The sequence below is a fragment of the Myotis daubentonii genome, chromosome X, assembly GCF_963259705.1.
Source record: "Myotis daubentonii chromosome X, mMyoDau2.1, whole genome shotgun sequence".
Taxonomy (NCBI): domain Eukaryota; kingdom Metazoa; phylum Chordata; class Mammalia; order Chiroptera; family Vespertilionidae; genus Myotis; species Myotis daubentonii.
In genome coordinates, this window is record NC_081861.1 from 59,387,121 (window position 1) to 59,411,466 (window position 24,346).

At 39.6% G+C, this 24,346-nt stretch overlaps 1 protein-coding gene across 7 annotated transcripts in view; it reads left to right on the plus strand.

Moving 5' to 3' along the window:
- The window catches only part of SYTL4 (synaptotagmin like 4), an 82,812-nt gene that overhangs the window by 12,243 nt on the left and 46,223 nt on the right, over positions 1-24,346 (plus strand). For 5 of the 7 annotated variants that reach the window (XM_059680530.1, XM_059680531.1, XM_059680527.1 and 2 more), the window contains exons 2-5: positions 21,755-21,934; positions 23,042-23,257; positions 23,391-23,500; positions 23,727-23,829. In XM_059680530.1, coding sequence (XP_059536513.1) covers positions 21,825-21,934; positions 23,042-23,257; positions 23,391-23,500; positions 23,727-23,829 — 539 coding nt within the window. In that variant the 5' untranslated portion in view covers positions 21,755-21,824. Of the gene's footprint in view, positions 1-21,754; positions 21,935-22,861; positions 22,930-23,041; positions 23,258-23,390; positions 23,501-23,726; positions 23,830-24,346 lie in introns of those variants that run through there. The other 2 variants (XM_059680532.1, XM_059680533.1) reach the window with 2 other exon arrangements.

A 24,346-nucleotide genomic window follows, 5' to 3' on the forward strand; every position in this document is an offset into this window, starting at 1 on the left:
TGTATAAATAAGTACCTTTTAAACTGATCATATCTAATTACTAACATTTGCTTAATATTTATGCTTGTCAGCCTGCTTCTGTACAGAGAGGTACGGTAGCTTTCCATCTGGGCAAGAATACTGATTAGATTTCTCAAATTTCATAGTAAGATGTCAAAAGAGCCATATGCTAATATATTTTCCAAAGCATATGGTTAATATAATAATTCAAATTAAATAGCTACCAACATTGGGTGCTTATTCTAGACCAGGCTCTATTTTATGCCTTTAATGATGATGTATACTTGAATCATCATAGCCTTAGGCAGGAGCTCTTGTTATTAACCACTGTTTTTACAGCTGTGGAAGATGAGACTCAGGGAGGTGGAATAACTTGCCCATGGTCACACAGCTAAAAAGTCGTGAAGCTATGATTTGAACCCAGGCACCCTGACCACAGATCCAGTGTTCACCTGCGCTAGTCCATGCTATACTACTCTTAATAAGAAATCCAGCACATCAGAACTCTAAGTCTTAGTAGAAACGGCTTTTCTGTGTTAGAAAACATTCACAGGTTCTGCACATTTTAACTCTGTGTTATGTCTTCAATATGCCCCTTTCCATCTCTGCTACCAATGTCCAGTACTTGGGGCTTTCACCATCTTTCCCTCACATGTACAGCCACTCCAAATCTATATTCTGCATAACTGTCACAGTGATCTAACAAGTCCTTGCCTTATCTAAAATACTTCAATGGTTCCCATTGTCTAAGGCTGATTAGCCATGTTGCTGAGCATAGCCTATCAAGATCTTCTGACCATGTGATATGATTCCCACCTGTCTCTCCCACATCCTGCCTTACAATTTACTATGCAGTATCACTGCACTGCTTGCCCACACCATGTTGCATTGTGACTCCATACTTTTATAAATGCTGTGCACGCTACCTGGTTAACCTACTGGTACACATTATTTACAATCAGTTCATATGCTATTGCTGGTATCTCTTTCTAGTCCCCTTCCTCCAAGTTGGAGTAGGTGCCCTACTTTGATATTCTCATAATACCTTGTACTCATGTTTCTTTGATTGCCATGCTCTTTTTATGATTATTTAAGTATCTCCTTTGATAGACTGTGTGCTCTTTGTGGGCAGGGTTTATTCATTATTCCTTTTGCTGCTGTTGTTAATCCTCACCTGAGGATATTTTTCCATTGATTTTTTTAAGAAAGAGGGGATGGGAGGGAGGGAGGGGGAGAGAGAGAGAGAGAGAGAGAGAGAGAGAGAGAGAGAGAGAGAGACATTGATGAGAGAGAGACACATCGATTGGCTGCCTCCTGCACGTGTGCCGATCAGGGCTGGGGATCAAACCTGCAACCCAGGTACATGCCCTTGACTGGGAATTGAACCCGGGACCCTCCAGTGTGTGGGTCGATGTTCTAACCACTGAGAACACTAGCCAGGGCTATATATTATTCTTTTATCCTTAGCCAACTAGCGCAACACTTAGCACATAGTTGGCCCTTCTAACTAATGAGCATTGTGTAAACAGTGCAAAATACAGAACTTCAGGTCAGTGAAAGAAGTAGGGTTTTGAAGGCCTGAAACCACATGCAGAGATAACTGCAAGGACAGCAGAGGGAGGTTTTACAGAAGAATCTTTGAGGCCAGATGCATTTACATTATTTAATCCAGGAGCTGGAAGTGGCTTGGGATGATGGAAGGGGGTCCGTATCCAAAGAGAACTTGGCTAGATCTGAGAAACCAGATAGTAGCTTTGTAATTAGAATCTACATTAAATTTGTCTGAGTGACCTTCATTAGAAATCTAAGATAGACACATTTTAATAAACATATTTAGAATTGTTTTTTGGAAGGACACCACCTTAATATTTAAATGAAGAATTGACAAAATAACCAACATAGTTTTCAATGTCAATTTTATTGACTATAGCAATGTTGCATGCTTACTCAGCTGTCACCAACCAAAAAGATATCAGTCCTGGCCTGTATACTCAGTGGTTAGAGTATCAGCCCACACATCAAAGGGTCGCTGAGTCCCTGGTTCAATTCCCAGTCAAGGGCACATACCTGGGTTGCAGGTTTGATCCTTAGCCGCAGCTGGGGGCATGTGTGGAAGGCAGCCATCCGTGTGTCTCTCTCATATTTATTTCTTTCTCTCTCTCTCTCTCTCTCTCTCTCTCTCTCTCTCTCTCTCTCTCTCGTATCCTTGGGTGAGGATTAACAATAAATAAATAAATAAACAAATAGATGAATAAATAAATAAGATGTTATTAGTGGATACCTTTGTGCATAGGTGACTGGATCCAAACAAGGGTATTCAGGGAATATTGCATCCCTGGAAACTTTCTTTTCTTTTTCTAAATTTTTAAACATTTTAAATTTTTTTTATTGAATTTATTGGGGTAACATTGGTTAATAAAATGATATCAGTTTCAGGTATACAATTCTACAATACATCATCTGTATTTGTACTGCGTGTTCACTACTCAAAGTCAAGTCTTCTTCCATTACCATTTATCCCCCTTCTCCGTCTCCTACCTTCTCCCAACCCCCTTTCCCTCTAATAATCATCATACTGTTGTGTGTGCTTATGAGGTGTTTTTTTTTTTCCTGAGTGACCTTCACCCTTTTCGCCTAGCCACCAACACCCCTCCCCTCTGACAGCTGTCATTCTGTTCTCTGTATCTATGAGTGTTTCTATTTTTTGTTTGTTAGTTTATTTTGTTCATTAGATTCCACATATGAATGAAATCATATGGTATTTGTCTTTCTCTTACTGACTTATTTCATTTAGCATAATAATCCCCAGGTCCATCCATGCTGTAGCAAAAGGTAAAATTTCCTTCTTTTTTTAATGGCTGAGTAGCATTCCATTGTGTAAATGTACCACAGCTTTTTTATCTACTCATCTAGGGATGGGCACTTGGACTGCTTCCAAATCTTGGTTGTTATACATAGCTATGTAATGAATGTAGGGGTGCATATATTCTTTTTAATCAGTGTTTTGAGTTTCTTCAGAGATATTTCCAGAAGTGGAATTGCTGGTTCATAAGGCAGTTCCATTTTCAATTTTTTGAGGTAACTCCATACTGCTTTCCATAGTGGCTGCACCAATCTGCATTTCCAACAGTGCACAAGAGTTCCCTTTTCTCCCCATCCTCGTTGACACTTGTTGCTTGTTGATTTATTGATGATAGCCATTCTGACATATGTGAAGTGATATTTCATTGTGATTTTAATTTGATGATTAGTGACATTGAGCATATTTTCCTGTCTATTGGCCATCTGTATGTCTTCTTTGGAAAAGTGTTTATTCATGTCCTTTGCCCATTTTTTAAAAATATTTTTTATTGATTTCAGAGAGGAAGGGAGAGGAAGAGAGAGATAGAAACATCAATGATGAAATTCATTGATCGGCTGCCTTCTGCACACCCACCACTGGGGATCGAGCCCGCAACCTGGACATGTGCCATTGACTGGAATTGAACTCAGGACTCTTCAGTTTGCAGGCTGACACTCTATCTATACACTAAGCCAAGCCAGCTAGGGCTCCGTTGCTCATTTTTAATTGGATTGTTTGTTTTTGGTGTTGAGCTCTCTGAGTTCTTTATAAATTTTGGATATTAACCCCTTATCAGATGCATCATTGGCGAATATGTTCCCCCATTCAGTAGGTTGTCTTTTCCTGTTGTTGATGGTTTCCTATGTTGTGCAAAACCTTTTTAGTCTGATGTAGTCTCATTTGTTTGTTTTTTCTTTTGTTCCCCTTGCCCGAAGTGATATATAAAAATGTCAGAGATTTTACTGCCTACGTTTTCTTCTAGGATGTTTATGTCCTAGAAACTTTTTTTCTACATGGAAACTGTTTTTTTTTTAAGTTTGGCAGACACATAGTTTGTATTTTGTCTTGGTTTTCCATGCTTTAAAATCCACTCTTTTTTAGGGTAAAGGAGGAATAAATGGTGATGGAAGGAGGCTTGAATTGGGGTGGTAAATACACAGTGCAATATATAGGTGATGTATTGTAGAATTGTACACTTGAAACCTATATAATTTTATTAACCAATAGACCCCCCCCCAATAAATTCAAAATTAAAGAAAAAATTGGTTTTCAAATAATTAGTTTTTCCCCCAAAGGGAGCTGGATTTTACTAGCCTTTAGTGCTATGCTTTACCCATGTTTTGGAAACTCAGATACATAATAGGTATTAATTCTGACAGTACTTTAGATTGGTCTGCTTCAGATCCTGCAATTGCCTTGGTCACAATTAGTTAATAGAGTCCACTTTGGAATGTACCTTATGGCAGCACAAATCCTTATTCATTATCCTGCTCTACTTGCATTAGGGCAACTCCATTACAGTCATCAGAATGATTTATTCTTTCCTAATTGACATACATTATAACTTTAGGCAAGCAGAATCATGATAACATATGGCAATTTGTAAGAATGGTTTGTTTCCTTTCACCTTCCTTTAAGCAAAGGGTTTCCCAACTTTTTGATCACTCTCCCTTACCTCCAAAAATTTTGATCAACCCAAATATACATAGGTTTATTTTTAAACTATATATTTATCGCTGTGGTAATAGTATATATTATAAAGCATTCACAAAAATGAAATAAAAAGGATGAAAGATGAAATGAATACTATATACAATTAATTTTAATATTCATTAATATTATAATAACTTTGGGGTCTCATTTCAATTACAGCAGTGACATTGCATGCTTCATTTAAACAATACCTTGGTTTATGATAGAGCTCTTTGAAGGTCTGATTCTAAGTTCTGTTTATTTTTATACTTTATTCTAATGACTGTCGTAGCTGAGAAAGATACCTTGCAAAACATATCCTCCTATCTAATAAAAGAGAAACATGGTAATTAGCGTATGACTGCTACGCTTCCCATTGGCTAATCAGGGCAATATGCAAATTAACTGCCAGCCAAGATGGTGGCCGGCAGCCCCGCAGCTTAAAACGAACATGAGGCTTGCTTGCTTCAGTGACAGAGGACTCCAACGTTCCCCGCCTGCCACTGCAGGCCTCTGAGCTGCAACTCTAAGCAACTATGTTACAAATATAGAAGCTAAACAAAACCCCAGAAACCTGCTTTAGTCCACTCGGCTTCAGCCAGCAGGATCGCAGTATTGTTTCAAATACAGAAGGTAAACAAAGGCCAGAAACCTGCTTTCAGCAGCAGAGGCCTAAGAGCTGGAGCCAAGCCTCAAAGCTAAAGCTGGCCCAGAATAAAAAAAGAAAAAAGGAAAAAAAGGAGTGGTTGCGAGCTTCAGTCACCTGCCAGCCTGAAAACAGCCCTCAGCCCCTCACCTAGACTGGCCAGGCACCCCAGTGGGGACCCCCACCCTGAAGGGTGTGTAACCAGCTGCAAACAGCCATCATCCCCTCACCCAGGCTGGCCAGGCACCCCAGTGAGGACCCCCACCCTGATCCAGGACACCCTTCAGGGCAAACCAGCCGGCCCCCACCTGTGCACCAGGCCTCTATCCTATATAGTAAAAGGGTAATATGCCTCCCAGCACCGGGATCAGTGGAGCAGAGAGGCCTCCTGGCACCGGGATCAGCGTGACAAGGGGCAGCGCCCAAACCCCCTGATCGCCCTGCGGCTCTGTGTGTGACAGGGGGTGGGGTCACAACCTCCCTATCCGCCCAGCTCTGTGCATGACAGAGTACAGAGCCCCAACCCCCCTGATGGGCCCTGCTCTGTGCATAGCAGGGGGCAGCACCCCAACTCCCTGATTGGCCCTGCTCTGTGTGTGACAGGGTGTGGCACCGCAACCTCCCCATCGACCCTGCCTTGAGTGTGACAGGCAGCGGTGCCCCAACCCCCCAATCAGCCCTACCCTGAGCGTGACTGAGGGTGGCATCGCAACCTCCCAATCCGCCCTGCTCTGTGCATGACAGGGGGCGGCGCCCCAACTCCCCAGTCAGCCCCGCTCTGAGCCCGACCAGGGGCTGCACCTAGGGATTGGGCCTGCCCTCTGCAGCAGGCCTAAGCCAGCAGGGCATTATCTCCTGAAGGGTCCCAGACTGCGAGAGGGCACAGGCCGGGCTGAAGGATGCCCCCTCCCCCCCGAGTGCACAAATTTTTGTGCACCAGGCCTCTAGTACATCTATAAATAAAAGAAATGCATTTTTGGATGTACTCACTAAATAAAATTGTACTCATATTATAGTTCCAGGAAATAATTAGACATTTTGGTGCTGTTCCATCTTCCTGCTCTTTCACATTTTAAACAAATGGTTGAAAACTCTCTGAAATTGCTCATTTGGAAGAATGGGAAAATAAAACACATATTTAGGCAACAAAATTAAGTAATAATGGAAACTTTTTTTTAGATTATCCAGGTAAGTGAGATCATACAGTATTTGTCTTTCTTTGTCTGATTTATTTCACTCAGCATAAAAAACCAAGGTCACAGATATGGAAAACAGATTGGTGATTGCCAGAGGTAGAGGATGGGTGTAGGCAAAATGGGTGAAGGGAATAAAAAAGTACAAACTCCAGTTATAAGCCAGGGGATGTAATGTACAGCATGGCTACTATAGTTAAGTTATACTGTATTGCATATCTGAAAGTTGTAAATCTTAGAAATTCTCATCACAAGAAAACCATTTTATAATTATGTATAGTGACAGATAATAACGACTTTTTGTGGTGATCATTTTGCAATCTATACAAATATTGAATCATTAGGGTGTATACCTGGAACTAATATAATGTTTGTTAATTATATCTCAATTAAAATAATAATGGAAATATTTTCAAATCTACTCTGCTTTAGTTATTATCTATGGAAGAAAACCCATCTTTGACATAAAACAACATTTTATTTGTTGAACTGCCTTATAGGTATTCTGAGATTATAAAACTTCTGATTACAATAATGATTAGTTACATTTAATCTGAGTTTAAAAAACAATTAATTGAGGTATAATTTACATACAATAAACTGTGTATAATGAAAGTATACAATTTTATAAATTTTGTCATCTGTATATACCACGAAACCATCACCAACATCAAGGTAGTGAAAATATCCATCCCCTTCAAAAGGTTCCTTGAGCCATTCCTTTCCTTCCTGGCCCTCTGTACTATATCCTCCTGCAACCATTGATCTGCTTTCTGTCACTGTAAATTAGTTTGAATTTTCTAGAGTTTTATATAAATGAAATTATGTAGTATGTGTTCTTTTTGTCTTTTTTTTCAGTCAGCATAATTATTTTGAGATACAGCCATTATTGCTGTGTGTCAGTAGTTCACTCCCTTCTGTTGCTGAGAAGTATTCCATTGTATTGAAATACAACAAATATACCACAGTGGTTTTTTACATCCATTTACCACTTGATGGGCATTTAAGTTGTTTCCAGTTTTGGGCTATTACAAATAATGCTATTATTAGTGTTTATATGCAAGTCTTTGCATAGACATGTGCTTTTGCTGTCCTTGAGTAAATTCCTAAAAGTGAGAAGGCTGAGTCATATGAGAGATGTATGTTTAACTTTTTTTAGAAAGTACCAAACTGCTTTTCAGTATGGTTGTAGCATTTTTACATTTCCACTGCAGTGTCTGAGAGTTCCAGTTGCTCTAAATCCTGGCTAATATTTGGTATATTTTAAAATTTAGCCATTCTAATAAAGTGTAGAAATATCTCATTGTGGTTTTAGTTTGCTTTTCTCTAATGATTAGTGATGTTGATGATTAGTGATGTTGACCATCTTTTTTATGTGATTATTTTGCTATTAACATATCTTTTGTTGATGTAATTGTTCAAATCTTTTGTCCACTTTTAAAATCTGCTTTTTTAAAGTTATAGAGTTTTTATTGTTGTTAATCCTCACTGGAGGATATTTTTTCCATTAATTTTTTTAGAGAAGTAGAAGGGGAGAGAGAGAGAGAGAGAGAGAGAGAGAGAGAGAGAGAGAGATGAGAGAGAGAGAGAGAGAGAGAGAGAGAGAGAGAGAGAGAGAGAGAGAGAGGTGAGAGAGACGGAGAGAGATGTGAGAAAGATATGAGAGACACATTGATTGGTTACCTCCTGCATGTGCCTGACCAGGACCGGGGATCAGGGATTGAATCTGCACCTCAGGTATGTGCACTTGGTGCAGAATCAAACCTGCAACCTTTCAGTGTGCAGGGCAATACTCTAACCATTGAGCTACTGGCCACTGTGTAAATTAATAGAGTTTCTAGAGTTCTTTATATATTCTGCATATAGGTCCTTATCAGATATACTATTTGCAAATATTTTCTTCGACCTTATGGCTTATCTTTTTATTTATTTTTATCATCTTTCAAAGAGTACAAGTTTTTAATTTTAATTAAGTCCAATTTATCCAGTTCTGGATCATGTTTTAAGTGACATATTAGGAAGTGTTTACATTTATTTGCATATGGATATCCATTTTTTCTAGCACCATTTGAAAATACTGTCATTTCTCCACACTACTGAATTCCCTTGTACCTTTATGAAAAATGAAGTGACTATAAACATGATGATTTACTTCTGGATTCTATTCTGTTCCATTGATTTATTTGTCTATCTGTATGTCAATACCATACTCACTTGACAACTGTAGATTTAGAAAAATCTTAAAATTAGGTTTTGTAAATTTTCAAACTTGGTTCTACATATGTTTTGAATCTCAAAATATGTTATTTAAATATCCTTTAAGATATAATAGACTGCTTAGAACAAAAAATGCTTTTATACATATAATTAACATTCCATGTGTTCTTCATTCTTTTTTGTAGACCCATATTTCTACCTGGTGTTATTTTTCTTTTGCCCGAAGTACTTCCTTTAATATTTTTATAGTATGGGTCTGCTGGTAATTAACTATTTCAACTTTTGCATGTTTGAAAAGTCTGTATTTTACCTTGGTTTTTAAATATTTCACTGGCCTTAGAATTCTAGGTCGATAGTTGTTTTTTCCTTTCAGTATTTTAGAGGTGTTCCACTGTCTTCTCATTTGCATTGTTTTCAGTGATAAATTTGCTTTATTCAGTATCTTTGTTCCACTTTATGTAACGTCCTCCTCCCCTGGGGTTCCTTTTATGTTTTTCTCATTATCTTTGGTTTTAAGCAATTTGACTATTATGTGCCATATGGTGTAGTTTCCTTTATAGTTTTGTGCATGAAGTTGATTGAGCTGCTGGATCTGTGAGTTTATAATGTTCATCAAATTTAGAAAAATTTTGGCCATTATTTACTCAAATATTTTTTCAGTCTCCCCATTTCCTTTGGTGACTCAATTACATGCACATTATGCAGCTTAAAGTTGTTACACAGCTCATTAGTGCTCTGATCTCTTTTTTCAGTCTTTTTTCTTTCTGTTTTATGGATAGTTTTTACAGGGTGTTCCCAAAAATGTGTACACACTTTGAATAATTATTAATTCCATTAGGTTAAATCTGAAAAGAAGCATCAATTGAACTGTTACGTGTGTATACATTTTTTGAGACACCTATATTGCTATGTCTCCAAATTCACTAATCTTTCCTACTATTATGTGTAATCTGATGTTAATCTCATCCTGTGTATTTTTTTAATTAAAATTTTTTCTTGTTAATCCTAACCCAAGGATATTTTTCCATTGATTTTTTTAGAGAGAGTGTAAAGGAGGGGGATAGACACACAGAGAGAAACATCTGTGTGACAGAGACACATCGATGGTTGCCTCCTGCATGAGCCCCGAACAGGGCCAGGGATCAAGCCTGGAAAGGAGGTATGTGCCCTTGACTAGAATTAAACCCAGGACCCGTAATCCACGAGCTGGCACTCTATCCACTGACCCACCCAGCCAGGGCTCATTCTGTGTATTTTTCCTCAGTTTTTAATCTCTGTGTCTGATTTGGGGCTTTTAGAATATTTTTCATGTCTTTATTATTTTGAAATATGGAATGCAGTAATAATATTTTAATGACTTTGTTTGCTAATTCTAACATTTGTGTCAGTTACTGGTCAGTTTTTTATTACTTTTTCTCCTCATCATGGACTGTACTTTTCTGCATACCTGTTAATTTTTTATTGGGTACCAGATATTTTACCTCACTGGGTGCTATATATTTTTATATTACTATACATATTCTTGAGCTCTGTTCTGGGATGCACTTGACTTACCTGGAAACAGATTGATCCTTTCACGCTTTGCTGTTTAGATTTGTTAAGTAGGACCAGAGCAGTGCAGTTTAGGGCTAATTATTTCCCATTACCTAGGCAAGACCCTTCTGAGTACTCTGCCCAGTGCCCTGTGAATCATGAGGTTTTCCAGTTTGGCTGGTGGAAAGGCACTAATCTTGGACCTGTGTGACAGGCTCTGTTTTTTGAGTCATTTTAACTGGTTCTTTCCCTGGTACAGGGTAATATCCTCACAGGCATGCCATGCACTGATCAGTACTTTGCTGAATACTTGAGGGAGACCTCTGCAGCTCTCTGAAGATTTCTTTGTGTGGCTGTCATTCTCCTATGAACTGTAGCCACCTGAGTTTTCCTATACTCTCAGCTCTGTCACCTCAACTCATGGAGTTCTCCAGGCTCTGCCAACACTCCTCCCTGCATAATGGCCTGTAAACTGTCTCAAGACAGTGAGCCTGGAAAATTAAGAGGGCTCACCCTATTTGTTTTCTGTTTCTCAGGGATCACATTCCTTTATTGTCTGATGTCCAGTGTCTTGGAAGCCACCAGTTTCATGTATTTTATCCATTTTGTGGGGAGAGGGGGAAAAGTCTTGTTCCCTGCAGGGTGGAAATCCATTCTTTTTTGCTCCATTGTGGCCAGAAGTAGAAGTCCATTGACATTTTATAATCCCAAATTTTCATGACCAGTCATAATTTGTAGTCCAATTTCAATTTTAATCTTTCAAAATTGTGGACACCATCAGGCTTCTTGACATGGCTTGACCAGTTCTAAATATCTATATTCAAATGTATACAAAATCTGACACCCAGCAGTATTTATCTTCACACATCACTCATCAGTTTGTATGTAAAACATAGTATCATTTGCTTAACAATAACAGTTTAATTCAGGGCTTCTTGGTTAAATGAATATCCTTTGAAAGACTCTAGTTCAAATTTTCATGTTCAGTGAGGTGTACATTTTACCAAAATTATCCATTGTCCTTTGTCCTTGGCCCAAACAGTAAAATGCTTTTATCACATCACTGTTGTGGGATATAACTGATAATTCAGTAGAATTTATATGCAAAACAATCACATAATTACTACTTCTAAGTTTAGCAGAGTAATTTAATACATCTTCAGTTGTTTTACTCTTGAGCATGGGTCACTTTTACTGAAATTCTTCTGTTATCTCTAAAATTGTCTAAAGCTTAGATTTTCACTTAAAAAAATTCCCGAAACTTTAGATGGTGTCTAGATGCAGTTACTCACAATTCATCTGTATTCTTTAAAAGGAAATAAATGTCATTATGCAAGACCCAGTTAAGTCTTAAAGTGCAAATGCACATATAAAAGCTGACAAAATAAAAATATCAGTAGCTAACATTTAGCTTTCTCTGTATTCACATTACTCTAAGAACTTTACATATTTTTTTAAATATATTTTATTGATTTTTTACAGAGAGGAAGGGAGAGGGATAGTGAATTAGAAACATCGATGAGAGAGAAACATCGATCAGCTGCCTCCTGCACACCCCCAACTGGGGATGTACCCACAACCAAGGTACATGCCCTTGACCGGAATCGAACCTGGGACCCTTCAGTCCGCAGGCCGACACTCTATCCACGGAGCCAAACCTGGTAGGGCAGAACTTTACATATTTTTAAAACGCATTTAATTTTTATAACAAGCCCATGTTATTATTTTTATCTTATAAATGAGAAATTTGAGGCATTGGAAGGTTTAGTAATTTGCCTAAGGTCACACAGTTAGTAAATGGCAAAGTTGGGGTTCAAATTCAAGCAGTCTGGCTCCAGAGTCCATGCTCATAACACCTGAGGAAAACAAAGCCACCTTTCCCTCAGCTCTATTACCGCTCTTCAGATTCTGTGAGTTTTAAGTTTAAACATATAAATAAAAATACACATCTGGGTAGACATTCAGAAAACATTAATTGAATTCATGCTGTATTTCAGACACTCTGCTAAATAAGCTCCTGGGAGTATGAAGTCCAGATACAGTGGCTGCCCTCAAGGAGGTCACATCTGGTAGAAGATTCTAGTTTGAGATAAATATCACCATTTTCACATGTATATGTGTACTGCATGTTTGGAAAAGGGGGGTACCCATGTGTGCAACAAATTAAACACAGCAAAATCTGTATTATTTGCTACCCAGTGCAAGAACATTATTTGGTGGTGTTTTGTTTTTTGTTTTTTTAGAGGTAGGGAGAGGGAGAGAGAAACACTAATGTGAGAGAGAAACATCAATCGGTTGCCTCCTGTATGCGTCCCTACTAGGGATCAAACCCGCAACCTGGTATGTACCCTGACCTGGAATTGAACCTGCAACCCTTTGGTGCATGGGACAATGCTCCAACCAACTGAGCCATACCAGCCAGGGCTATTTGGTGTTTTTCTGATTCAGATCAGTTTCCATTTTGAGAGCACCAACAATTATTTCAAAGTTAAGTACTATTCTTAAAAGGAATTCCATATTCTATATATTCTATATTCTGTATCTAATATTTTTTATATTCTAGGTCCTTGCCCAAGGTCATATAACTAATAAATAGAAGAGCTAGGATTTGAACCCAAGTCTGTTTTACACTTCTGTATTCATTAATTCACGTTTCCGATCAGTTTGGCTCAGCTTTTCATTTTAAAAACTGGTCTTCAGAATTTAAAATAATTTGAGATATCTCTCCCCACCCCTTCATGAAAACTAGCTGTGTTAGTGTTAGTGTTAATGCTCATTTATTATTATTATCTCCTAATCTATAGGATTAGGTTATAAATGGGACATATCCACTTGAATATATAATTCTACATATTTTCATTGTATCAAGCTTATTGTTTTGTTCAACTTGTTTATATATTTGCAACTTTTTATCTGGTTGTATGATCAGTAATTAAGTAGGGTATGTTAACCTCCCATTCTGATGGTATATTTTTCAGTTCCCCCTTTCTTTTGTAAGTATTTGCATTAAAATATTATCCTGAAGTTTTAGAAATAGATGTATGTAATTTTCTAACTAAACAAACCACCTTTTCTAAAGTATCTTTTTGTGGGCATGAAATCCCACAAGGATGCAATATTGAGATATTTCATCTGAATCTTGTCACCCTACCATTAACATGGAACAAATTGTCCATCAGAGCTCAGGTTCGGACACGTGTAATTTGAGCTGTGGTTTTCTCAGTAGATAATCCTTGCCCTTTTATATTTTTCTGTTTTTTTTTTAATTTATTGAATTTGTTGGGGTAACATTGGTCAATAAAATTATAGTTTCCAGGTGTGCGATTCTATAATACATCATCTGTATATTATATTGTGTGTTCACACACCCCAACTCAAGTCTTCTTCCATCACCATGTATCCCCTCTTTACCCTCTTCTATCTGCTCCTACGCCCCTTTCCCTCTGGTAATCACCATACTGTTGTCTGTGTCTATGAGTTTTATACACACACACACACACACACACATATTGTTTAAAGTATTACGCATGACTCCTTTTTCCCCGATTGACTCCCCCCCCAAGACAAGCCCCCACTGCCCCAGTATCCGTGTCTATTGGTTATGCTAATATGCATGCATATGAGGTTTTTGTGTGTGTATTTTTTTGCTTAATCCCTTCACCCTTCTACCCCAGCCCCCAACTCCCATCTCTCTGACAGCTGTCAGTGTATTCTCTGTATCTATGAGTCTGTTTCTATTATGTTTGTTTATTTTATTCATAATCCTTGCCCTTTTTACTATACACCTGTGATTAAATTTCAGTGAAGGGCCTTAACAAGTTTTCTTGGGCTTTAGTTTTTCTACTAAACTCTAGTGTCAATCAATTGGGAAAATATGAATGATCACAAGTTTTCTCATTTCAAATCTGCCTGGTTTTCTTATTTGTGCTTCCCTTCTTATTCTGAGTTATATATTTTTAAATGTGATGTACCATTTACCATAAAAATATATCACATAACTCACTGCATGTGAAAGCATTATTATTTTTTAATGTTTTTATTGATTTTAGAGAGAGAGGAAAGGAGAGGGAGAGAGAGAAAAACATCAATGTAAGAGAGAAACATTGATAGGCTGCCTCCTGCACAGCCCCTGTTGGAAATAAAGCCAGCAACTCAGGCATATGCCCTGATCTGGAATCAATTCGCCAACCTTCTGGTGCATGGGATGATGCTCAGCCAACCAAGCCATACTGGCCAGAGTGAAAGCATTATTTTCTATATTTTCCTTTTTTAATTTCTAGAAAATATTCTATCCTGTGGTAAAGGGGTGATGAGGGTGGTGAGGCAGGCAGCAGGTTTCTTTTTGAAGATGTTAATGATAGATTTAGTACAATTATGATTTGTGTTTAAATTTCCAAAATGTATTGGAATTATATTATATGGGATTAAAAATTATATTATATGGGATTAAAAATATATTTTATTATCGAATTCATATTTAATTTCCTTGAGGTCAAAGACTCTGGTCTGTAAGAAAATGATTTCTTTGAAATTACCAAGACTTGCATTATAACCTAATACAATGGTCATTTGGGGGGAATAAATGTTCCATATGTGCTTGATAAGAATGCAGTTCTCCAACTAGATATAGAATTCTACATATGCCCATTAAATCAAGCTTATTTTGTTCAGCTTTTCTATTGCTGGGACTCCTCACACGGGGCACCACCTTGCCAGGGCTGACCAGTAGCCCCTGAGCGATGGATGAACAGATTACTCTGACACAGTTTCACTGTGAAAGAGAAGGCTAAAGGGTTGCCTGGCTCAAGGGACCAAGCAGTCTCAATTGCCTGCCTCATTAGGCTTTTATTGTACCAGCAGTTTAAGATGAAGTTTATCTTTTAGATACAATCAGCAGGGTAAGTAATATTGGGAGGACACATATGTTTGCAATGTCCTTTAAGCAAGGACACCCAAAGATTAGGTATAAGGATTCCAGTAAACACCCAGCAGTCTGCTAGTGCACAGACTTGTTTGGAAAGGTCAAGGAATAATTAGGAGCACCACCTTCGACACTCCCTTAAGTCTCCCCTAAGTTGAAATTCCGATAAACAGGGCAGGTGGCCTTCCACACACTTTCCTTTTCTAAGAATGTCCTCCTTACAAACTTTCCACCCAAGTCTTGTGTGCTCCCCAACAGACTATAGCAGGAGTGGGCAACCTTTTTGTGAGTGCGTGTCAAAACCAGCAAAATCTCTGACTCAAAATTCTTCTGCGTGCCAACCCTAATTTTTTGAGACCATGTTATGCCTACTTGATATCTCTTAAGGTGTACGTATGTGAAGAACCTTGAAGAAATAATAAAATTCATTTGAGTGACAAAAACACAGTATATGATGAAAAATACATTTATTTTTTAATGTATACATGTACACTGATAGTCCAACAGAAAACTTTATGACTCTGTTTGATATTATCAGTGGGACTTTTGCTGCTACATCACTGATGACAGAGATTTTACATCAGGTTTATATTTCGTGACCTTCAGAGATATGCATGAACTACTACTTTCATTCGTCAGGCTACTCCTATTACGAGACTTAACAAAATTCATCACTGAGAACAAAGATTCACAAGCGTTTGTAGATGAAAACATGGAGAGTAACGCTGTTGCAAAGTTTTTTAAACAGAAAAACTTTTCTGGAATGGCATTCCAAGTCCTCAATAGTTCGTTTTCAACACTTCTCTCTGGTACTCCTGTCTCTAATCGCTTTTTTTCAATGTTTTCCAAGTCAACTCTAAGGTCAATAAACTTCTGCTTCCAAATTGAGATACTCTGAAATTCAATCAACTGCATTTCAAAGTCAGCCATGTCTATCCATGAAAACACTTGTAAGTTTAGTTCCTCCAGCTTCATGCTGTCTCATGAATTTTGCTGTCGCTTCGTTCTCTGAATTTCGCAAATCTTGAGAAGAACTGCTCAATAGTTGACTCGATGGTGTTTAAAAACAGCTTTTGAAGGCTTTGACAGTCTTTTCTGTCATCTTTTGGGAGGTCTTTGATGTGCCTCTTGAGATTTGGGAAATATCTAAATCTCTCACCATCCACATCCCTCTTAAAGACTTCCAGTTTCTTTTCAAAAGCCTTTATGTAACCAAACATAACATCAAGTGTCTTGCCAGTTCCTTGTAATTTAACATTTAAGTCATTCAAATTGTAAATGGAAGATTATAAGAAGAAAGGGTTTCGCGTGCCAGCAAAAGTTACTGGCGTGCCATGTTTGGCACGCGTGCCAGGGGTTGCCCACCCCTGGTCTATAGGCTTACTAATTTTTTATCTGATTGTACTAGCAATACAGTCATGCAATGCATAATGTTTCAGTGAATGACAGACTGCGGTGGTATACCATAGCCTAGGTGTGTAATAGACTCTCCATGTAGGTTTGTGTAAGTACACTATATGATGTTCAAATAATGACAAAATCGCCTAGTGACACATTTCTCAGAATGTATCCATCATTAAGTGATGCATACTATAACTGAAAGAGGTATGTTTATCTCCCATTTTGATGGTCGATTTTTCAATTTCTCTCTCTAGTTGTACATAGTCTTCTTTTATATATTTGGAGGTGTTCTATTAGTGCATATGAGTTTATTTACTCTATGTAGTGATCTTCTTTATCCTTTGTAATGCCTTTGTCTCAAAGTTTTATTTTTTAGATATTAATATATCTAACTCAATTTTCTTTTGGTTAGCATTTACCTTATATATATTTTCCCATCTTTTTTCCTTTTAATCTTTCCTTGTCCTTATGTTTTAGATGTGTTTCTTATAAAATGGCACCATAGCTGACTTTTAAAATTGTATAGAGTGTGTTAATCTCTGTATTTTATAGGGTAAATTTTGGTAACTTATGCTTTTCAAGTTTATTTGTATATTGAAATTTGTTTTTACCTTCTCACTTTTTGCTTTCTATTTGTCTAATTTTTTCTATGCTTTCCTTTTTCTGCTTGCCTTCAATATTGTGTTTTCTTCTCCCCACTACTGATTCTGTAAGATCTCTTCTCAAGTTAGTTGGCTGTAAAAGGATTAATGTTGGAAATCTCAGCAACCCATAGTTGAAGGTAGGGCTGGGGATGGGACGTGGATTTTCTGAAAGATTTGCAAGTGATGGGGTGATGGGGGAGAAGAGACAGGGAGATGATGGAGGTAATGGATGACTGAAGCTAATATATATATATATATATATATAGCAATTGTGAGATAAGGATGTCTGATAGGACTTGAGGAATGGGAAGTGTGAGGAGTGTGAGATGAAGCCTTAAAATAGAACCTGGCCCATCTGGTGTGGCTCAGTGGTTGGGTGTCGACCTATGAAGCAGGAGGTCACTGTTTGATTCCCGTTCAGGGCACATACCCAGGTTGTGGACTCGGTCCGGTCCCTGGTGTGGGGCGAGTGGGAGGCAGCTGATCGGTGATTCTCTCTCTTCATTGATGTTTCTATCTCTCCCTCTCCCTTCCTCTCTGAAATCAATAAAATAAAATAAGGAATTAGGTAAGGGAACTGAACTAAAAGCTAGTAAAAAGATAATGAGGGTCCAGCTGAGTTTGGAGATCAGGAAATTGATGATACCTGTGTAATCCAGGAGCTGCTGATTTGTTGACCAGTGCTTCTGCCATAATCACACATATGATAATTCATTTCCACAATGCATTTGATTGCTCTGTTCAATATTTTATAATTGCTTTGGCCATTATCCTGCCTGATTCAAGCCAGTAAAGCACTAGCTCTAGAATCGGAATGCCTGGGCTTGAATCCCAGCAACTTCACTTACTTGCTGTTTATTTATGGGAAAATTAACCTAAGCTCTCCTGAGTCCTCATTTATAAAATGAAGATTATAGTACCTCACTCTCGGAGTTGCTATGAAGATTAAATTAGTTAACATGTGTAAAGTACTTGCTTCTTGAAATATCGTAAATTCTCAATAAATGGAACTGTTGGGGTGATGACAACAATGATGATCAGTAATAGTGGTGCATGTGCAATGCTTTGTGCCAAGTTTTGTGTTAGGTTCTGGTCCAGATACATAGAATAAAATTGACAAAGTCCTTGTTCTCATGAAGAGTTTATATTTTCCTTGGGGATAAGAACTAAGATGATTTCCTCAAAACTATCTAAGAAAGGGCCTAGGAAAGAGGCTGTTGTATAGTTCAATAAAGACTAAGAAATAGCCAAGTTGAGGAAATGTTAAGGTTTCAGGAACTTGTATAGCTTTGCTGTCTTTTATATTTCTACTAGGGGCTCAGTGCACGAATTCGTGAACCTTGAAAGGAACTGTGGGCCACGAGGCTGTGGTAGGAACAGGAGCGGGTCTCGGCCCATCCTCCGAGCCCATGTCTGGCCCCCAGTCACCTGTCTGCTGGCAGCCCTGCTCCTGCTGCTGCTCCCATGCTCTGACGGTGCTGGCCCCACTCACACCCGCTGAAGGCGCAAAGCCATTGGGGCCAGCACTAGCAGTGGGTGTGAGTGACAGCTGCTGCCCTGATCGCCCCTCCACAGCAGGGGGAGATGGAGAAGCCCTCAGGGGTGATCAGGGTCGGTAGCTGTTGCTCACACCCACTGATGGTTCCAAGTGATCAGGACTGGTGTCAGGCACCGGCAGTGGGTGCAAGCTGTGGCTCCGGTGCCGGCTGTGGGTGCGATTGGGGCCGGGGCTGGCAGTGGGTGTGAGCGGGGCCATTGCTGGCAGCAAGAGCGAGAGGTGGCTGCCAGCCCTGATCTCCCTCAGGAGCAGGGGGAGATGGAGAAGCCCTGAGGGGTCATTGGGGCCGACAGCAGCCGGCTGACGGCACCGAGCGACTGGCGCTCCATCTTGGTCTGATGCCTCAGCTCACCTATTATCCCACTGTGGCTGACACCTGCCATGCTCCACGCACACCCTCTGGTGGTCAGTGCATGTCATAGCAACCGGTTCCGGTTGTTCCACCATTCAGTCTATTTGCATAATAGCCTTTTATTATATAGGATTATCCAGTAGGTAATTAGTAAAAAAACACACCTTAAGTTTAAAAGGGTTTGTTGTCTAGTTTTAAGGGAGAGCAGAGAAGGTAAGTATGAACCTCATATCTCCCTCCTGGGCTCTGACTCACATGACTACCAAATATATATTTTCAGATATAGTCTCTCTTTGTAACGTTCAACTCTGTGCCTTCAACATCCTGTGTCTAATTACCTGAATATGCTGTATGCAGCACAAACTCAATATGACTAAAACTATGCTTCTTGCCTTACTTCTAAACCCATTTCTTCTCTTATAGCATATACAAATGTTTAGATAAATACTTTACCAAAAAAAGATCATTCAATATTTTCCTGCAACTACTTCTTTTCCACTCAGGGATGTATTTTCATATAGACCTACCACATTTTTTTAAAATATATATTTTTATTGATTTTTTTACAGAGAGGAAGGGAGAGGGAGAGAGAGTTAGAAACATCAATGAGAGAGAAACATAGATCACCCGCCCCCTGCACACTCCCCACTGGGGATGTGCCCGCAACCAAGGCACATGCCCTTGACCAGAATCGAACCCGGGACCCTTCAGTCCCCAGGTCGGCGCTCTATCCACTGAGCCAAACTGGCCAGGGCTAGACCTACCACATTTTATTTATTTTATTTTTTATTTTTTTTAATATATTTTATTAATTTTTTTTTACAGAGAGGAAGGGAGAGAGATAGAGAGTTAGAAACATCGATGAGAGAGAAACATCGATCAGCTGCCTCCTGCACATCTCTCACTGGGGATATGCCTGCAACCCAGGTACATGCCCTTGACCGGAATTGAACCCGGGACCCCCCAGTCCGCAGGCCGACGCTCTATCCACTGAGCCAAACTGGTTTCGGCTAGACCTACCACATTTTAAATGGCACATAGTATGTTGTTATATGGAAGTAGTATTTGGTTTAATGATCCATTTGTTATAGAACTTTTTTCTCTTGCAAATAATGTTGCAGTAACATTCTTGTACATATACCCTTGCATTCACATTTGTGTGAATATTTCTATTAGGTAGAGTCTTAGAAGTGGTATTGCTTGACTAAGAAGTATGCATATTTTACAATGTGTTATGTACTACCAAATTGCACTTCAGTCTGTCCTAAAATCAGTCTTTTATATTATAGCTAATTGATCTCTGTAAAATCACTTTGATCATGTGACTTCCCAATATAAGAAACAAAGCAGCAACAAAGATGTTTGATGGATTCCTATTGTCTATATAATGAATTTTAAAATTCTTAATTTTTAAGAGTATTTGAGATTTATATAATCTCACCCTGACCTATCTCTCCTACCATTGTCCCCTACTGGCAAACATATACTCTGTTGTATAAGACAAAATTCACCTCTTCTGTAAAGCCTTCCATGTATGCAGTGCTCTCTTTTCCCTCTCTATGTAAGTTAGAATTATTTACTTCCTTCTCTAAGTTCCATAGCATTTAATTTATGATCCCTCTGATAGAACTTAGTACATTGTACTGTATTCTTATGTATTTGTTTGCCCTACTATGCTGTGAACTTAAAGCAGGAACTGTTTTACAGATCTCTCTATTTCTCACACTTTGCACAATGGTTGTCAGAGTGGGTGCTCAACAAATGTGCATGGAGTGGGTAAAGATATCCTCGAGGTAGTGTTAGCAATAAGAGATCAACCAAAGGACTTGTATACATGCATATAAAGATAACCAATGGATGAAGACACGGGGCAGGGGGTGAGGGCATGTGCGGGGGCGGGGGTAGGTTAGAGGGGCCGGTGGGAGGTCAATGGTGAAAAAAAGAGACATATGTACTACTGTTTGTAATACTTTAAACAATAAAATAAAATTAAAAAACGAACTTTGGGAGATAGAGTAGGTTATGGAAGTTTTGAAATGTAGCAGAAAGCTGAGTGAATCCTGGGAACATGGAAGTTGGTTAGGAAAGGAAAAATGGGCTTCAAATAGCAGGAATCCTCATGTGGTTTTCTCTTCTACTACAGAGACCAGGTATCTGATTTTTTTGCATTAATAGACTTGGGGCTTGAGAACATTTAATGTATTGAAAATTGGATGATTAAGGATTTGCTTGGTGGAGGAGAAGTTTGACTCATTTGGTCTGAGCTCTTTCCTGACCAAGAAGAAAGACCCAACCCTTTCCCAGAGCCATGGATAAGTTTTTCTACTTGAAAAATCAAAGCCTCTTAATGTTAAATCAAAGCTCCATCTTTGATTCAGGTGAGGTAGGAATGGTAAATAAGTCAGATAATTCTACATTATCTCTTTTTAAAAAAATATGTTTTTATTGCTTTCAGAGAGGAAGGGAGAGAGAGATTGAATCATCAATGATGAGAGAGAATCATTGATTGGCTGCCTCCTGCACACCCCACACTGGGGATTGAGCCCACAACCCGGGCATGTGCCCTGACCAGGAATTGAACCATGACCTCCTGGCTCATAGGTTGATGCTCAACCACTGAGCCACACCAGCTGGGCTGCATTGATTGCCTCTTTAGCCTGACTCAAGGGGAAAGTGGTCTACTAAAAGCCTCTAGAGCTGGGGGCCTATTCTGGAGTAAATTATCTGTGTGAAATTAATTCTTCACTTATTTCAGGCAACTCTGGTAGCTCTCCTATGCTGGTTGCTTTGAAGAAAGAAGAATTGAAGGAAAAATAGAGAAAGTCATGTCGGAGATGCTTGACCTCTCTTTTCTGTCTGAGGTGGAAAGGGATTTGATCATTAGTGTTCTACAACGAGATGAGGAACTCCGAAAAGCAGATGAGAGAAGGATTAGGTAAGAGTTCCAGAAAAAGCATGGGTTCCCAGGCTTTTGACCAATGATATCCAGACTTCTTCTTTTTATATATATATATATATATTTTATTGATTTTTTACAGAGAGGAAGGGAGAGAGATAGAGAGTTAGAAACATCGATGAGAGAGAAATATCAATCAGCTGCCTCCTGCACATCTCCTACTGGGGATGTGCCCGCAACCCAGGTACATGCCCTTGACCGGAATCGAACCTGGGACCCTTCAGTCCGCAAGCCGACGCTCTATCCACTGAGCCAAACTGGTTTCGGCTAGACTTCTTCTTATAACTCTCACTAGAAGCCCGGTGCACAAAATTCGTGCATGGGTGTATGTGTGTGTGTGTGTGTGTCCCTCAGCCCAGCCTGCACCCTCTCCAATCTGGGACTCCTTGAGGGATGTCCGACTGCCCAGGCAGTTGGACATCCCTCTCACAATCCAGGACTGCTGGCTCCCAACTGCTTGCCTGCATGCCTGCCTGATTGCCTCTAACCACTTCTACCTACCAGCCTGACCACCCTCTAACCACTCCCCTGCCAGCCTGATCAACGCTTAACTGCTCCCCTGCTGGCCCGATTGCCCCTAGCTGCCCTCCCCTGCCTGCCTGGTCTCCCCCAACTGCCCTTCCCTGCTGGCCTGGTTGCCCCCAATTGACCTCCCCTGCAGGCCTGATCACTCACAACTGCCCTCCCCTTCTGGCCTGATGGCCCACAACTGCCCTCCCCTGCAGGCCTGGTCACCCCTAACTGCCCTCCCTTGCCAGCCTGGCCCCTCCCAACTTCCCTCCCTGCTGGCCATCTTGTGGTGGCCATCTTGTGTCCACATGGGGGTGGCCATCTTTGATCACATGGGGGTGGCCATCTTTGTGTTGGAGTGATGGTCAATTTGCATATTACCTCTTTATTATATAGGATATGACTTTCAGAGGAACTTGTGTATGACGTTTACAACTCTTCATTGGATTAGGTTGGGCTCTGAGGTGATTGCTTTCATAGAACTAATTAGTTTTACTGTCTCTACTCCACAACCCCTCTCTCTCTAACCTGTGCAGATCCTGAATCAACTTGTACTTCTTTTTTGGGTCTCGGCAGGCGATTGAAGAATGAATTACTGGAAATAAAAAGGAAAGGGGCCAAGAGGGGCAGCCAACACTATAGTGATCGGACCTGTGCCCGGTGCCAGGAGAACCTGGGCCGTTTGACTCCTAAGACCAACACTTGTCGGGGTTGTAATCACCTGGTGTGCCGAGACTGCCGTATTCATGAAAGCAATGGTACCTGGAGGTGCAAGGTGTGCGCCAAGGAAATGTGAGTGTCACTTAGGGCTGAGTAGAGAGAGGAAATGAGGCCCTAGCTGTGATGAGACTTTCTCCTCTCAGCCTTCATTGGTTGAATGACAAGAACCATTATCTATCTGCCATTTTCTTATATTCCTTCCCAGAGAGCTGAAGAAGGCAACTGGAGACTGGTTTTATGACCAGAAAGTGAATCGCTTTGCTTATCGCACAGGCAGTGAGATAATCAGGATGTCCCTGCGTCGCAAACCTGCAGGTACAGGATCTTTCTGGAGGTGGTTCCTTAAGGTGTTTGACCTCAAGTCATAGATTCTCTGGTGTGAAATCCTCATGTATTCTTATTGGTGGTATCTTACCTTCATGGGCTCAACCTGATTGTGGGGGAACATAAAGATTATATTGCTATCCCTTTTGCAAGTATAATGTGTTTCCCTTTCCCCCCTCATCACCACCACTCTGCCATGTTTTTGTTTGTTTTGAAGTGAATAAAAGAGAGACTGTGGGACAGTCCCTCCATCATCAGTCACAAATGGGTGATGTCTGGCCAGGAAGAAAGATCATTCAGGAGCAACAGAAGGATCCCAGGTAATAACCGATCATTTCAAGAACTGCTACACATCTCTTTAATTCTATTATTCTTTACTTTGTTCTGTCTCTAAAATAATAGATATTCATTGTAGGAAAATTGGGAAAGTACAGAAAATAAAGAAGGAGGGAAAAAGCCCTGGTCAATGTGGCTGTTAGTTGGATATTGGCCCATGCACCAAAAGGTTGCTGGTTTGATTCCTGGTTAGGGTACATGCCCGGGTTGCAGGCGCAATCTCCAGCAGGGGTCGTGAAGGAGGAAGCCAATCGATGTTTCCCTCTCACATCGATGTTTTTCCTTCTCTCTCCCTCTTCTTTCCTATCTCTCTAAAAATCAATGAAAATATTTTTAAGGGAATAAAACAATATTCCTAATCCTACTACCCATATGTAAACATTAATACTTTGGCATATTTACTTTATAAGGACAATTTAAAGATAAATACAAATAACATATACTCATTATTGAAAATTTAATCAATATCTATATATATAAAATCTTAACACATTGTATGCA